Source organism: Muntiacus reevesi, unplaced genomic scaffold, assembly GCF_963930625.1.
Source record: "Muntiacus reevesi unplaced genomic scaffold, mMunRee1.1 SCAFFOLD_162, whole genome shotgun sequence".
Classification (NCBI taxonomy): domain Eukaryota; kingdom Metazoa; phylum Chordata; class Mammalia; order Artiodactyla; family Cervidae; genus Muntiacus; species Muntiacus reevesi.
The window spans coordinates 140,902-156,532 of NW_027077811.1; the positions used below are offsets into that span (position 1 = coordinate 140,902).

Sequence of the window (15,631 nt, forward strand, 5' to 3'; positions counted from 1 at the left end):
CATGTAAGTGATATCATACATTATTTATCTTTCTCTGTCTGACTTATTTCATTTAGCTTAGTACCCTCCAGATGCAAATGGAAAAACTTCATTCTTTTTTGTGACTGAGTATTTCACTGTCTATATATGCCGCATCTTTATCCACTCTTCTATTGAGGGGTATGGAGGTTGCTTCCATGACTTGGTAATTGTAAATAATGCTGCTATGAATGTTGAGGTGTGTATATCTTTTCAAATTCAGTGTGTTTGTTTGTTTGTTTCTGATATTTACCCAGAAGTGAAATTGCTGAATCACACAGTAGTTCTTTCAGTTTTGAGAAACCTCTGTACTGTTCCACAGTGGTTGCACCAATTTCCATTCAGAGCATCAGTGTTTGAGAATTCCTTTTTCTCAGCATCCGTGTCAACATTCGTTGTTTGTGTTCTTTTTGAGGATAGCCATTCTGACAGGTGTGAGGTGATATCTCATTCTGGTTTTAGTTTGCGTTTCTTTGATTAATGATGTTGAGTATCTTTTCACATGCCTGCCTGTTTTTGTTTTTTTTTTTAATGTCAGTGGTACTATGATACTTTGAAAGTCCTTCTTTCTTTGTGTAAATTTTAGACAACCAGATAGTTTTAGATTTAATTTCAGTTTTCTTTTCATTAGTTGTGATAGGATTGAATATTAGATGCATTTCCTTCACTCCTATGATGTCTTCATTTGGTTTAGATTGGGACCCCTAGATATTTTTTTTATCATCACATATAATAAGAAAATTGTGTATGAGGTTGGGTGGTGTGTGTGGCGTTTGGGAGTTTTGATTATAGATTTAGTGCTTTCTTAAAGACTAACTTACCTTGGAATAGTGATGGTGAATTATGGGGTTTAATATTGGAACAAAAAAGATATTTGTGTTCATTTTAATTTTCTCACAATTAGTACCCAGTACTTAAAATTCACTTTTGTTATACCTAATATTTTTTTAGATATTGGTTTTAATTTCTGAAATTGCAGTGAAATATGTCTCAGGATTTTCTAGCATTATCAGGAGCTTAATATTGTAGCTTAATATCAGTAGCTTTAATATTGTGAATGAGGAAAACTTAAGTATAGAGAAAAGTGATTTTCCCTAAAAATTTGGAGAGTGAATTATTTTTTCATAGTTAGATGAAATTGAACAATAATTACTTTTTCTAGAACTCTTGACGATTTGAAGTTTTCTCTGTACTGTAGAATTAACCACAGTTAGTTCTATTGTGATACTTGTTTTGGTTCTTCGATTCTGATAGAGGTTTCTAAACATTAAGGATTGCAGTCTCCATTTTCTCTTATGCTTCTGAACCTTCTTTTTAAAATGTGTTTTCTCCCTGTCATCTTTCTGCCATTCCCCTCCCCACCCTTCCTTACCCTGCCCCTTGCCTCCAAACTAAAATGGGGAGAGTTTGTAAAATAACTCTTGGTGGTTTTGTTTTGTTTATAGTATAAGCTGTGACCATGACTACTGAAGTGGGCTCCGCATCTGAAGTGAAGAAGGAATCTGACCAGTTAGGAGCAGATGCAGCCAAGGAGAAACCGAAAGAAGTAGCGGAAAATCAGCAGAATCAGACGTCTGATCCAGAGGAGGAAAAAGGTTCCCAATCATCTCCTCCAGCTGAAAGCCAAAGTAGCCCACGCCGCCAGAAGAAAGAGAAAGATCCATCTGAGAGCCGGGGGATTTCTCGATTCATACCCCCTTGGCTTAAGAAACAAAAGTCCTATAACTTAGTAGTGGCCAAAGATGGAGGAGATAAAAAAGAGCCTACCGAACCTGTTGTGGAAGAACAGGTTTTAGACAAGGAGGAATCTCTTCCTGAAGAAGAAAGGCAGGCCAAGGGTGATGCTGAAGAAACAGCTCAGAGAAAACAACAGGAGATTAAGCTTGACGTCAAGGAAGAGAAACCTCTGGTGAGCAGTCAGGAGACGCAAGTATTTTGAGAAGTGATTGTCTGGAAGTGAAGGCTTTGATGGCATAACCAGGTTAACAGAAAGGATTTGTTTTGAACCATTTCCAGATTTCTTGTATTCAGATACTGCTTTGGCTTGCTGTATCTGGAATATGGATCTTGGAGGGTCTACCACAACATTCTCTTGTTATTCCTTTTAAAGCTTTCAAAATAAAGAAAAAAAAATCCCCTGTATATGCACATCATAAAAAAGTCATATCTATTCATTTTAGGGCTAAACAAGTACTCTCAGGCAAGGATCACCTTCTTAAATAATACACACTGTGTATCTTTGATTTATTTAAGTGTTCAAGGGGGTAGGAAGAAGTAGATTTGTATGTGTGTGCATTTTGGTTGCCTGTTGAAGCCTAAGTTTTGCCATGGTTATGTAATTATAATTAGGGGTTTTATTATTTAACATGATATTTAAATGTCATTGCTGGGACATAGTTTCTTTTACTCATTTAATGCTGGTTGCCACAGTGGCAAAATAAGAAAATTGGCAGTGGGTTGGGGGAAAGGTGTGGCGAGATACCCTTTCTGACAAAGTTTCAAAATCTTTTAAAATCTTAGGCTCAAAAAAATAAATAAATAGAGGGAGGTGGGAGGGGGGATCGGGATGGGGAATACGTGTAACTCTATGGCTGATTCATATCAATGTATGACAAAACCCACTGAAAAATAAATAAAATCTTAGACTCACAGTGTTTACAATAATCACAGTTCTTACTAAAGATCTTTCTTTTTAGTCTGTGTCATCTTCTGCAAGTTGGTCACATTTACTATGAACTTAATTTTTTTTTCCCTCCTTAGCAGCCTGGTGAAGAAGTAAGGAAGGAGAGAGAAGGAGAGAAGGTGAAGGAAACGCAGGAAGCAGAAGTTATGGATGAAGCAGCAAAGAGGGAGACGAAGGAGGTGCAGACCAATGAGCTGAAGGCAGAGAAGGCCTCTCTGAAAGCCCCCAAGAAGACCAGAACTGCCCAGTGCAAAGTGACCCTTCTGGACGGCACCCAGTACTGCTGCGACCTGGAGGTGAGGCAGGGTGCGGGGTGGGGCGCTGTCTTTGAGTGTGCAATGACTGCAGAAGTATCCTCTGCCTTCATCTGTGGCCTGGCACTGTGAACAGGTTTTTGTGTTCCTGTGAACTAGTTTGTCAAAATTTAACATTAAAAAGAAAAAAAAGATCGATGACGACACCCTCTCATGCATTCCTTGGAAAATCTGAACAACATGAGTGAGAACTCACTACCGTCTCCTCATCGAAACTGAGGTCCAGCACGTTGAAAAAAAAAAAAAAAAAAGAAAAAAAAACAAACTAAGAAAACACAGAAGAGGGTCATTATTTCCATTAGAAACAGTAGTTCCTGACCCTTTATAATTAGCAGGACCGATGTTCTGCCAGGCTGTATCGATCATGTGCATTGGCTGGTGTTCATTCTGAAAGGGCATTAAATTGCTTGAAATGACCCGTGGCCCTAAGTGTTTCACTTAAGGAGTAACGTTGCAGTAGGTTGAAATTTCAGAGTAATGAAATTTCAGCAGTTTAACCTCAAGTGTTTTCATCCCGAGACAGGTAATGATTTAAAATCTAGCTCATTTAATTAAAAGACACTCTTGATTTGTAAAACTTACCGTTGATTAGCACCGATGCTGACCAAAGTCAATGTAATTTTTTAAAAGCATTTAATGCCCTGTAATTTTATGATAATCCAGTTTGTTCCTTTTCAGAGCTCAGTTACTTTATTTACATGATGTATCGTTTGCTGTGCTGTGCTTAGTCGCTCTGTCGGGTCCAACTCTTTGTGACCCCATGGACTGTAGCCTGCCGGGCTCATCTGTCCGTGGGGATTCTCCAGGCAAGAGTACTGGAGTTGGTTGCCTTGTCTTCCTCCAGGGGTCTTCCCAACCCAGGGATGGAATCCAGGTCTCCTGCATTGTAGGCAAATTCTTTAGAATCTGAGCCACCAGGGAAACCCAAGAATACTGGAGTGGATAGCCATTCTCTTCTCCGGGGGATCTTCCCAACCCAGGAATCCAATTGGAGTTGCAGGCTGATTGTTTCCCAGCTGAGCTACCAGGGAAGCCAAACATGATGTATACTAATAGCTAATTTTTACTGAAGACTTATGTCAAGAGCTTTGAATGGGTTGTCTCATGTAATACTGATAAGATTGTATATGAGGTAGGCATTATTATGGATAGTCCCCATCTTACAGTGAGGGAATACAAGGCTTTAAAGAGGTTAAGTGACTTGCCCCAAATTTCATAGCTAGTTAGTGGTTGGATCAGGAGTCCAGACCTTTGACTGTGAAGGTCTTGAAGCTGACCACTGAACTCTTATCAGTGCCTCATGGTCCTTACTCACCTTTGCATTAGTTGGGTAGAACTTATTTTACTCATTCAGTTACAGTTGTTCTCATATTTTAGTTGTTTTGAGAAAAGGAGTGGCAGCAGATGATTAAAAGTCCTTAGAGCTCGCACAGAATAATACGGTATGTCTCAGGAGTAGAGGTGGGGACAATGAGAAACAAAAGAACGGTGTTCTGAACTTGACTCAGTTGCACTGTTTGGTCACATGTCCCTCGTTTTTCCTACCTATCCTAGAAGTTAGGAAGTTTAGATTTTAAGAATGAACTTGTTGATAACTTGTTTTGTGACCTTGAATCATTTACTCAATCTCTGTGTGTTAAACTGAGGCCCAGAAATTGACTTCATCTTTAGAATATAATATTACTTAGATAATCTAGAAGGCCCCTGTCATCTCTGAAGTGCTTTATATCACCAAACCTTGTGATTGACCAATGTGCTTTATGGTTTAAATCTATTTTTCTTCTCTGTCTTTTTAAAAAGTCATGATATATTTAAAAATACAAAAATATAGTAATAATAGAGTTGTATATTCACCATGAAAATTTTAACCAGATTCATCATTTAGCCATGTGTTTTAGATATTTTAAAAATAAATAAAACATTAAAGATGTTGCTAAAGTGTCTCATTCCCATCTCTTTGTTACTGTGCATTCGTTGTTATATCATGTGTAAATCTACTTTACTCATTTTGGCTGCTGTATAGTCTTCTTTTGAATGACTAACCAAGTTTATCCAATCCCCTGCTGGGGCACTGTCGCTTCTATATAGCTCAGCAATCAGTGCTTCAGTGAACATTATTGCATATGTTTCCTTGTTTATTTGTGTAAGAGTTTATTCAGGGTAGAACACCTCGGAGTAGAACTGATAAGATACTTCTTCAGTTTTCTTAGATTTGGTAAAGTGGTTGTACCAATTTAAATTTCAAGCTGCAACCGCTGTTTGATTTTTCCATATTGTCATCATCACTTTTTGTTATTAGATTAATTTCAACCTATCAAAATGGTGTGAAATATCCCAAAATTTTAGTTAGCACTTATTTGATTATTGTCAACTTTTGCTAGGTTATACTATAATATCAGCCTCCAGGTCTTCTGGATGTATAATGACAATGGTTTACTCCTTGCTCATGTTACATGTTCTTGATGGCAGTGGGCTCTGCTCCATGTCTTCTTGATTTTTGAATCAAGACTAAATGTGTATCCTCTATGATAGACGGAAAGAAAACACAGTGGAACCACACTGTGGTCCTTAAATCTTCTGCCTGGAAGTAGTATATCTTTATATATATAGATATGATATACTACTTATATCTCATTGGCTAAGCAAGTCCTGTGGTTAATAGGTGGGCCAGCCTGAGCCCATCACAGGAAGAGCTTGGTAAATAACTGAAAACGTGGAAATAATCCTACAATTTACTCAAGAGGCTGAGCATCTTTTTGTAAGTGTAGTTTTCTAGGATTGCTGTAGGGTTAAAAAAAAAAAGACATTCTTTTTCAGATTCAGGATATTCTTTTCTTAGTTTCTAAGATTAAACTAGAAAGTTTTGTGACTAGATGGTAAAAGACATGACTAGGTAGTCAATCTTTTCTAATGTATTTTCTGCATCAACTGAGAGGATCTTTTTTTTTTTTTTTTAATCTGTTAATGTAATTTATATTAATGTTTTGTAATGTGAAGCTATCGTTGAATTCTTAACATAGATACTTGTGATCATTTGGCATTGATTTTGTATTTTTAACCTGTGGTTTTTGCATTTTTTTTTAAACTTTCTTTTATCAAATTGTCTTCATCAGATTTTGTTATCTGGATTAGGTACTAGCTTTTAGAGCTGCTTGCCTTTGATATTCTCTAAAAAATGTTTTGATAAGTTAGGGATTTAACCGTTCTTTGGAGATCTGGTAGAACTTGCCTTTAAAACTGTAGTGGGCTGGTGACCTTTTTGTGGGAAAAATGGAATTGGGAGGTTTTTTTGTTTGTTTTATTAAATCATTGATTTGATTTTCTAATAGTCTATTTCTGATTTAATCAGTTGTAGTAATTCATATTTTTAGTGGAATCTGCCCATTTCATGTAACTTGACAAACCTATGAGGTTGTTCATAGTGTTCTTATCTTGTATTTTTGGTTTTGATTTCTTTCAATTTCTTGTGTTATTTGCATTTTCTTGATTATTTTTGATATAGAGTTAACTATTTAAATCTTTTCTTTCAAAGAAAACAGCTTGGTTTTTTTTGTTTCTTTTCTGTTTTGTAAATTTTATTGTTTGTTTTTTTCCCTTGGAATTATTCTGTTTCAAGAAATTCCCCAATTTCTTGAATTGAGTATTTGACCAAAAAAATGTTTTGGTATGTTTTCAGGGCTCTAATATACCCTTCAGGTATCTCTTGTTGGGTGCACAAGTTTTAAAATACTGTACTTTTTTTTTTTTTTAAATACTGTACTTTTAATTGTCATTCAGTTCCTAATATTTTCTCATCCCATTATGGGTCCGCTTAATTGATTAGAGAAGTTGAGGAGTCTTTACTTCAATGACTATATTAATTTGCAGATTGTCTTTTCAGCTAATAACTAATTAGTAAATATACCATCATAAGAATGAGCTTTTGAGGACAATATATAAATCTGAAATAAGCGTACAGCATATAAAATGTTGAGTAAACTTTTTTTTCTGTCAAGTACAGAGCAAATGGAATTTGAATAGACTTCAGTGATGTGACCCCACAGCAGATTTTATGTACCAGCAGTTCACTGGAATCCGAGGCAGCAAGTTTATATGCGACCAGAGGCTCTGTAGTTCATCACTGTCACAGCAGTAGTTGTAGCGATGCCCACATGATACATGGTATTCCCTCTGTGGATGAGTTTCTGTTTTATCCAGTTCTCTTTCCTATCTTGGTTCTTTGAGTTCTCAGCATCCTTAGAATGTGTCTGATCCTGAATCCCACTGCAGTCACTTCTGCTTGAGAGCAGAGCTGGAGGGCAGCTGTCACGTGGCTGGAGCGCTCGTCCCGAGTCCCAGCGCTGAGCTCAGACGGATCTGGCGATGCGCTGGTGCTGCGTCCCTCTGCTTCTGTAGCTCTCTGCCGGAAATTGGCGTCTGAGGACTGCCTGGGGGGAAGTGTGCTGTGGGAAACTGCAACGATTAATGAACTCGAAAGCACTTGAGGAAATGAACACATTGTGGGAAATAAATACTTTTACTTTATTTGGCCGGGGGAGATTAGATTTGTTTCCAGTTGTTTACTGTCATTAAAGATGATAATTATGTCTTTCATGGCTTTTTAGATGCCTGTAGTTATTGCTTGCTTTTTTTTTTTTTTTCTGTATGTACATGTATCTAAGTTTGAACTAGAATTTCCTATTAGAGCCCACCCACTGAAGATGGCCTAAATGTCCTCACTTAGGGCACCGACAGCAGTAGAGGAAAGCATGGCCTGCTCAGGAAGTCTTGAGTTGGAACAGCCTAACTTATAAGGGCCTTGTAGAGGAGGCTGAGGTTCCACAAGGCCACAAATGTCAGGACAAGGGGATTTAAACTGATCGGTAGAGAGAAAGGTGCTGAGAAGAAATGGGCCAGAGGTTTACAGTTGTTAGTATATAAGACCTAGCAAAATGAAGAATGCTACTTAATTTTAGAATATGACTGTAGTAAGTTAAGGGAGACTTTCTCATCCACTGCATTGGTTATGATGTGCACCAGTAGTCTTTATAGATACAGTTTAATCAACGTGATTAGAGCACTGGGAAAGTTAGGCAGTTTCCTGTTTTTGTATCTGTCAGTACCTTTGGTTAATGAAAGCAGCACTGTTATATCATTTAATGTCAGTGTGACTGCATTAACTGAATAATTTTTAAAATCAAAAAGCGTAGTTCTTGGGGATATTTTTGTTTGGTGTCTTAATATCATCTCTGCTTGAGATTATTTGCTTAAAATACAGAGATCTCCACATACGTGTTTTTTTTTTTTTATCCCCCCCGCCCCCTTCTTTCTTGGTTCACTACTTCTGTATTCTTTTTCCTGTGGGCCATCTGCATATATTCTTGAACCTCAGGAAAGTGAAGACTACCCAGGGGGCCATGGCAGAATCAGTTTCAAACATTGTAATCTCTGAAGTCTGAATTTTTTTGAAGAAAGAGAGTGTGTGTTAATATTAAGTGGAAAAAAAAATGCTTCACACACAATATTTGGAGCGTAAGTATTGGATAATGGTGCATTTTTGGAGAATGATTTTACTTAAGTACAAAACAATATGGAAATGGCTTGATGTCAGTTAATGTTATTGCTGCAGCCCAAGCCATGCATTAATTTTGACGCAAGGCTGAGTCTGTGCATTTGTTCCAAATTTTTGTGTGAAGTATTTTTTTAATTAAAGTTAGTAAAAATTACAGTTTACATTTTATACTAGTTTATCATCTTGATAATAAACTATCTCAAATACTTTTTGAAAAAGATCTTTTCATTGAAGATTATGATTTTTTCATGAAGAAAATTTATAATTTCTATTCTCTGATATGTCTGTTTTTATCTCACTGATAGGTATAATGGTATGTGAGAAACTCCTTTGTTATCAGAATAAATTGTAAGAATTTTGGGGTGTTTCCTATACTGTGCATGCTGGTTCCAGAGACACCCCTATAGAAGGACTCTTGTGATATTGCCACTGGAGTCATTTACATACTTGATGTGTTAAAACAGCAGGGCTTTTTCCTCTAAGGAAAAATACAGTAAGATTTAGTTGGAGCTATGGGTATAGAATCAGGAGATCTATGTTTACTTTTCTTTTGGCTCTTTGGATGTCTTGGAGAAGTCACTTCCTCTTTTTTCTTCTCAGATTGCAGATTAAGAATGAAAATATTTGTTTCCTCTATTTCTAGGATTGAACTGGCTTTACTACAGCTGATAAGTCTGTGTGTGTGTGTGTGTGTGTGTGTGTGTGTGTGTGTGTGTGTGTGTGTGAAGTCTGAAAATAAATGTGGAAGTTCCTATAAGACTTGGGAAGCATGAGTGAATATGCATTCTGAGTTCGAGTTGCTCACATTTTCCTCTGGCATCTGAAAGTCGTTCCCACGTGTTGATTTTGTCTGAGAATTGAGGGCATTGTTCTTGCCCACATAGGAATGTCAGTGCCATTTTTTCTCAGTGCTGTGAATAAAGCTATCAGAATGTAGGAGCTCTTCGTCAGTGTTCTGTTGATAAAAACTATTTATCAGGCAGTAGAATGGTGTCAAGGTCTTCTTGCCTTTCCTATGTAGAGTACTGGCCTCAGAAATGCAATTTGATAACATTGCTTTTGAGTGTTTTATTTAGGTACTTGATTGTTTATGTCTGCTGTCATCCTCCAAGGCTGTTCTTTCAGATTTCTGTAACTGACCCTTATTAGGTTTACTAGTTAAATAGTTTTAACTATCTGTATCCTTGGCAAGCATCTGGAAGTTGTGTCCCTCTCTAAACTCCTATAAAATAATATTGGATTTAAATATGACTTAAATAGAACTGTGAAAAATTTAGTTGGCATATATTGTATGCAATTTGAAATTCCAGTGACATAGGCCCAGATGGAATGTCTGTGGCTAGCTGTCCATTTATCCCTTTAGCTGAAAGAAGGAATTTAAGGCAAGATTCTATCTAATAATTTTTATTTAGTAAATGGGAAAAGGCTTCCATGTCATGAGAGTAGTTAAATGCTTTGGTCCAGCTTGAAGGACACAGGGGTTCACAGGAGCAGAGCAGGCTCATTAGCTGGGCTTCAGGGCACTGTTATGCCCTCAGACTGTGTTTTGATCTGTTGATACAGAATTTTCTATGCTTTCCTCTTCCAGCCAAACTGGTCTTCTAATCAGGCACTGAATTGTCTGTCCTTTCTTCTGGTTTCTGACCCAGATCATCTCTGCCGTTTTGACTTCCCCATCCACACACTTCTTCCCTGTCTTTTAATGTCTAGCTTAAATCCAGCTTTCTGGATGTTTTTTCTTCCTCTGAACTTGATTGCACCAATAATGGGGCAATTAATCACGTGCTGCCTTGTGGAAGAGTCTCTTGTATTGTTGTGCTGAACATCAGTTAAACTATGTTACTTTTTGATTTCTTTTCATTGCTGTGTTGTTTCTTTACCTGGATTGTTAATTCCTTGAGAAAAGGAACTTTCTTTTCTCTCCCCGTAGGGCATTAACGCAGGACTTCGCCTCTAGCACTACTCATAAAATATTAATTGTTGATTTCTCTCTGCTTTCCTGTACTGTTTAAAGTTTTTATCCTTCTTATCTAAGCTAAATGATTGTGTCTGCTTGTTCTTCTCTCCATCCTCTCCAGTTTAGAAAAGAAAGATCACTGTTGTGTGTGTGTATAATCCTCCAACCTCTCGTATTACTACTTCTATCCACAGCTGCACTGCTTTTTAAGTACTTAGAAACAGTAGGCTAACTTCTTGTAGAAACAGTTCATGGGCTTAAATAAATGAAAATGATTTATCAAATTTCTATAAAGGCTATGAACTGACTGGGCGTGAGAGCGATGCCAAAGTGGATAAGGAGTGGTCTTGGCCCTAGAGGGAATGCAGACTCCCGAGTCTTTCCTGTGAATCTGAACTGCTGTAGGTCAGATGGCTGGCTGGCTGGGTATAGCCTGAACTTGAGGAGGAGACTAAAGTTAACATCTTACTCCCTGCCTCTTTTTCTCTAATGTTCCTCTTTTCTCTTGCACAAACTAAAAAAATGTTATGGTTTAATTTCTCTGTAGTCAAGAATTCAACCACATGCCCTCTCTTTTGTCTTCCCCACTGTGGTTTCACAATCAGGGGATTGCCTTTTTTGCTCTTGTGTCCGTGGTTTTTGAAAGCATTAAACTTGACACTTGAAGCTCCCCGCTCACGAGTAACCATCCTGACTAATTCTGAAGGCAGCATCCACTTCTGCCTCCTTCTGACACCTCCTGCCAGGCAAGCTGACTCACAGGCAATTTACTACTTAATAAGTTCTTCCTTTCACCTCAGGGTGGTAGTAGACTGGACAGCAGATCTTTGAAATTTTTGTTTTTCCTGTTTTGGAATGACAATTATTTGAAGGTTGAATAACATTTGAAATGGTGGGGAAAATCATTTTCAGAATAAGTTTTGTACTTTAAAATCTGTTCAGATACGTTTTCTCGCTCTTTCAGGTAAGTAGGTATTAAAAAATGTTAACTCCTTTTCAGAGTTCATCAAATGAGGTGTAATTTTATTTCTCATTCAACAAAAAACAATCTTTTGTTAAACCTATTCTGTTCAGAATCCCTGTTTTCATTACTGTCTTTTTTCCAGTCTCTTTTCCAGTGTTTCCTGAGCAAATTAAAGATGTTTCTGACAGAGTTTTTATTTCTCAGCCATTAGGAAATTTTGCCAAATATTCTCCTCCTTGATCCTATCTTCCTATTCCCACTCCCACTAAGATTTCGATGGAGATTGAGTGCAGGAGCTTGAATGGGGGAACAGAGATTTGAGAATCTGGCCTTTACCCGTGAGCATTTAATTTATTTCACAGAAGCTCGAGCTGAGGCTGTTCTTTCCATCCACCCTTTCCACAGCAGGATCACGACTCGGTGACTGAGTGGAAACATGCACAGAATTTATCATCGCTATTTACAGCACTGCAATATAGTACGTTTGGCTTCCCAGGTGACTCAGTGGTAAAGAATCCATCTGCCAAGCTGGAGACATGGGTTCAGTCCCTGGATCAGGAAGATCCCCTGGGGTAGAAAATGGCAGCCCACTCCAGTATTATCTGGAAGATTCCATGGAAAGAGGAGCCTGGTGGGCTACAGTCAGAACTGAGTGACTCAGCGCACACACACACAGAATATAGTATGCTAGCATTTGGATCTTAAAGGGATTGAAGGCAATATAACAAAATAAAATGTGGCCTGTACAAAGCTACAGGATTAGTCAGAGAAGCAGTTTCTTCAGGCAAGATGGCTAAATGATTAAAGTACTGATAGATGATCTGTCAGATTGCCATTTTTATATTTGTTATATTCTGTGGCAGAGTTTTACATAAACTCTGTTAGAACAGTTATGATTAAGAATATTCTTCTTTTTTTTTTTTAAACTGGAGAGACAGCCTCAAAACTACCAGCTGAACTACTTTTCATAACTGTGTGTGATATTTGTGGATTCTGGCATTTTAACCTGTTTTGAAGTTGTCTGAGTTTGTGCACCATCTAGTTATTAACATAGGAAGGAAACTTAATCTAAGTCTTACTAGAATCTGCTTGTTATATCTGTTGATCTCTTTTCATATTTCTGTCAGCAGCAATTTAAAGTGAGTCTAATAGAAATGCTCTAGTAAGCGTTTTTTTTTTTTTTTTTTTTCTATAGCACAGAAAGCCTGTCTGAAATCAAATGTCAGAATTCATTCTAGGCAAATAGTTTACAGAGAATCTGCTAGCCTACAGAAGTTTGCTGCTTACACTTTTTGAAATAAGTTCGAATGCGAACGGTACTTGGCAGTTTCTTAAAATAATACTTAGAGAAATGTGGTGTGCCTCTCTGGCCAGCCTGTTTCTATAATCTTAACAGGTGTAGTCACTGTTGTTTTTTAAGAGGCTATAGTTTTCACAGATTTATGCTAAGTTACCTATTCAGAGTGAATAATAGGAAAAGCTGGACAAAAAGAATTTAAAGCTTTTACTTCTTAAAAGTTACTTACTGACCGGTTACTGACCTCCGTTGTGTGTGCTCAGTTGCTCAGTTATGTCTGACTATTGGCGATGCTGTGGACAGTAGCCCGCCAGGCTCCTCTCTCCATGGGATTATCCCAGCAAGAATACTGATGTGGGTTGCCATTTCCTCCTCCAGGGACCTCTCTTAGTGATGATATGTAATTTCTAAGAAAAATAGAAAGTTAAGGGTGTCATATTTCCACAGTGTTTATGAATTTGGTCTCGAGTAGTATTCATTTAAATACATATTGTGAGTTTAGAAGTAATTTTTGTCCCCCAATATTGATTGTTTTCTTGTCTGGGAAGATGATAAGTATGAAGTATAATTTGTCCTCTTACATTGCTTGTAGGTTTTACTTTCAGAGATAAACTTTTCATGTGAAATAAAAATACATACAAGGTTGATTTAAGTACTGTTTTTGGTTTAGATAAATACAAGTGCAGAAGTGCCAAGTTATTATGGGCTGGAGTTGGTAAGAAAATCTTACCGCGAGGAGAAAGACTCTTTTAACTTTGAAGAATGAGGTATTGTTAACTTAAAGTTAACAGAACTTTTTGGCCAAGCCAGTCTTTAGGGTAGGAGGAGAAGGGGGTGACAGAGAATGAGACTGTCGGATAGCATTTCTGAATCAGTGGACATGAGTTTAAGCAAACTCCGAAAGATAGTGAAGAACAGGAGACCTGGTGTGCAATACTCCACGGGGTCGAAAAGAGTTGGACACGACTTATGACTGAACAATGACATCATAGTTTAGGAAGGGCTTCCCTGGTGGCTCAGTGGTAAAGAACCCGCCTGCCCATGCAGGGTTGCGGGTTCAGTCCCTGCATTGGGAAGATCACCTGGAGAAGGAAATGGCATCAAACTCCAGTATTCTTGCCTGAGAAATCCCTTGGACAGAGGAGCCCGGTGGGCTACCGTCCATGGGATCGCAGAAGAGTCAGACATGACTTAGTGACTAAACAACAGTAATATTTAGGAAAACTCAACAATACCTAGCCTAATACCTTTTTTCACTTGAGAATGGTTAAATAATAAAATCCAAGCAGAAATTTGGGGTTATAGGAAAAGTCTTAAATGCCTACTTCCTTCTATGTCAAGAAAACATAATAAAATTAAACTTTGTTAAGGACAAGCCATGCTTTGCCTGGCCAGTGTTCTCATTTTTGGCCTGGGCTCTCTGTGGATTGGCTTTCACTAGTTCTCTCAACTTGCAGAACCCAAATACTGTTGGTGTTCAAATGGTTTAATCTCTTCACTTCTGCCAAATACTAAGAAGAGGTGGGCTTCCACCCATAGGAGAGGTTGCAAAGAAAACATTAAAAAAAAACCAAAAAAAATCCAGATGGACACTATTGTTTACCCTTTTCCAGTCTCCTTTCCAATATTTTGTTGGCATTAATTCCATTCTCTTTCTCCTTTCCATTGTCGGGGGAGAGGGGAAGAATATGTGCGTGTGCACACAACACATCATTTTAGAATAGCTTCCATAGGGAGCAGAGCTAAATGTGCATTTCAGTATACTGTCTCTAATTAGAAGTCCATTTTCTACTTAGGAAAATCTGAACAATGAGCCTGTTTTATCACCAGGATAAAGTGAAGTGAGCTCTTCGCCTTAGAATAGGACATATCAAAGTTGCCAGGAAGTTTTCTGGATATCTCATTATAAAAAGACTTTGAATTGGTTGTAGCAGCTTTAGTGGCATCTGTTTTGATCCTGTTTGTTGTTTTCGTGCACGTGTTTTTTGTTAGCCTTCATTTTTTTGCCTCCTCCTTTCCTCCTGCAGGTGTCTAGATAGTCCATTTTATTGTGTGTGTGTTTGTACTTGGGCAGAGCAGAGGTGGGTCAAAGTAGAAGAATGGAAATGCTATTCCACTTAAAATACATTCTTTTTTGTCAGTTGATAGGTATGATTTAGTTTTTATTCACTTGGTTTGGGTCATTAGGTACTTGTATAGAGTTTGTGGCTTTGTTCATCAAACATTTCTGGACATTGTTGACAATATTGTGTGTGGGGGGCGTCCTTCATCAAGAATGGACTTGGGAGCATTTCACTGTGTAGGATCTGATGCTCGGCAGTAGGACACACTTTAACTCTTCATTCACTGTGCCTGCGACAGTCAGGCAGAGGAAGACTGCCTTTGTTGACCAGTCCCATAAATGTAGACATAAGAATGCCTGGAAATGAATTTACTGTGGGAGCTAACTGCTAGGAAGAATAAACATTTAGATTTATTTCCTTCATAATAAGAAAGTCATGAGGTGATTTCAGATGCTACATCTTAAGAAATCTTTATGAGCATGCAGTGCAGAGTAAGGAATATTATGACAGCAGGCATCTTCAGCCTCCATAGCTTGATCCACCGTGGAGGGTGAATATGTCTGTCCACAGGTCAAGAGTAACTGTGCTTTCAGGCCAGATATCCTTCTTCCTAGTGATACTGCTTACTTCTCACTTTTAGTTATCCCTGTTCTTCCCCTTTCAGGAAGCCTGATTGGATCTGTAGATTTGCTGGATACACATACATGCACCAATCCACCTGCCCTTTCTTCCACTGACATTTTAGACATTTTATTCCCAAGTCTCCTGCAATTAGATTATTTCA

At 37.9% G+C, this 15,631-nt stretch overlaps 1 protein-coding gene and 1 non-coding gene across 2 annotated transcripts in view; both read left to right on the forward strand.

The window, feature by feature from the left end:
• The window catches only part of LOC136155165 (band 4.1-like protein 2), a gene marked incomplete at its 3' end in the record, with an annotated part of 146,863 nt that overhangs the window by 98,849 nt on the left and 32,383 nt on the right, over nucleotides 1-15,631 (forward strand). The window contains exons 4-5 of the mRNA XM_065917048.1: nucleotides 1,464-1,927; nucleotides 2,779-2,997. Of these exons, the coding sequence (XP_065773120.1) occupies nucleotides 1,478-1,927; nucleotides 2,779-2,997 (669 nt within the window). The remainder of the gene's footprint in view (nucleotides 1-1,463; nucleotides 1,928-2,778; nucleotides 2,998-15,631) is intronic.
• On the forward strand, nucleotides 3,147-3,239 carry LOC136155166 (small nucleolar RNA SNORD116). The gene has a single exon (XR_010660697.1). It is a non-coding gene; the product is annotated as a small nucleolar RNA SNORD116 (small nucleolar RNA).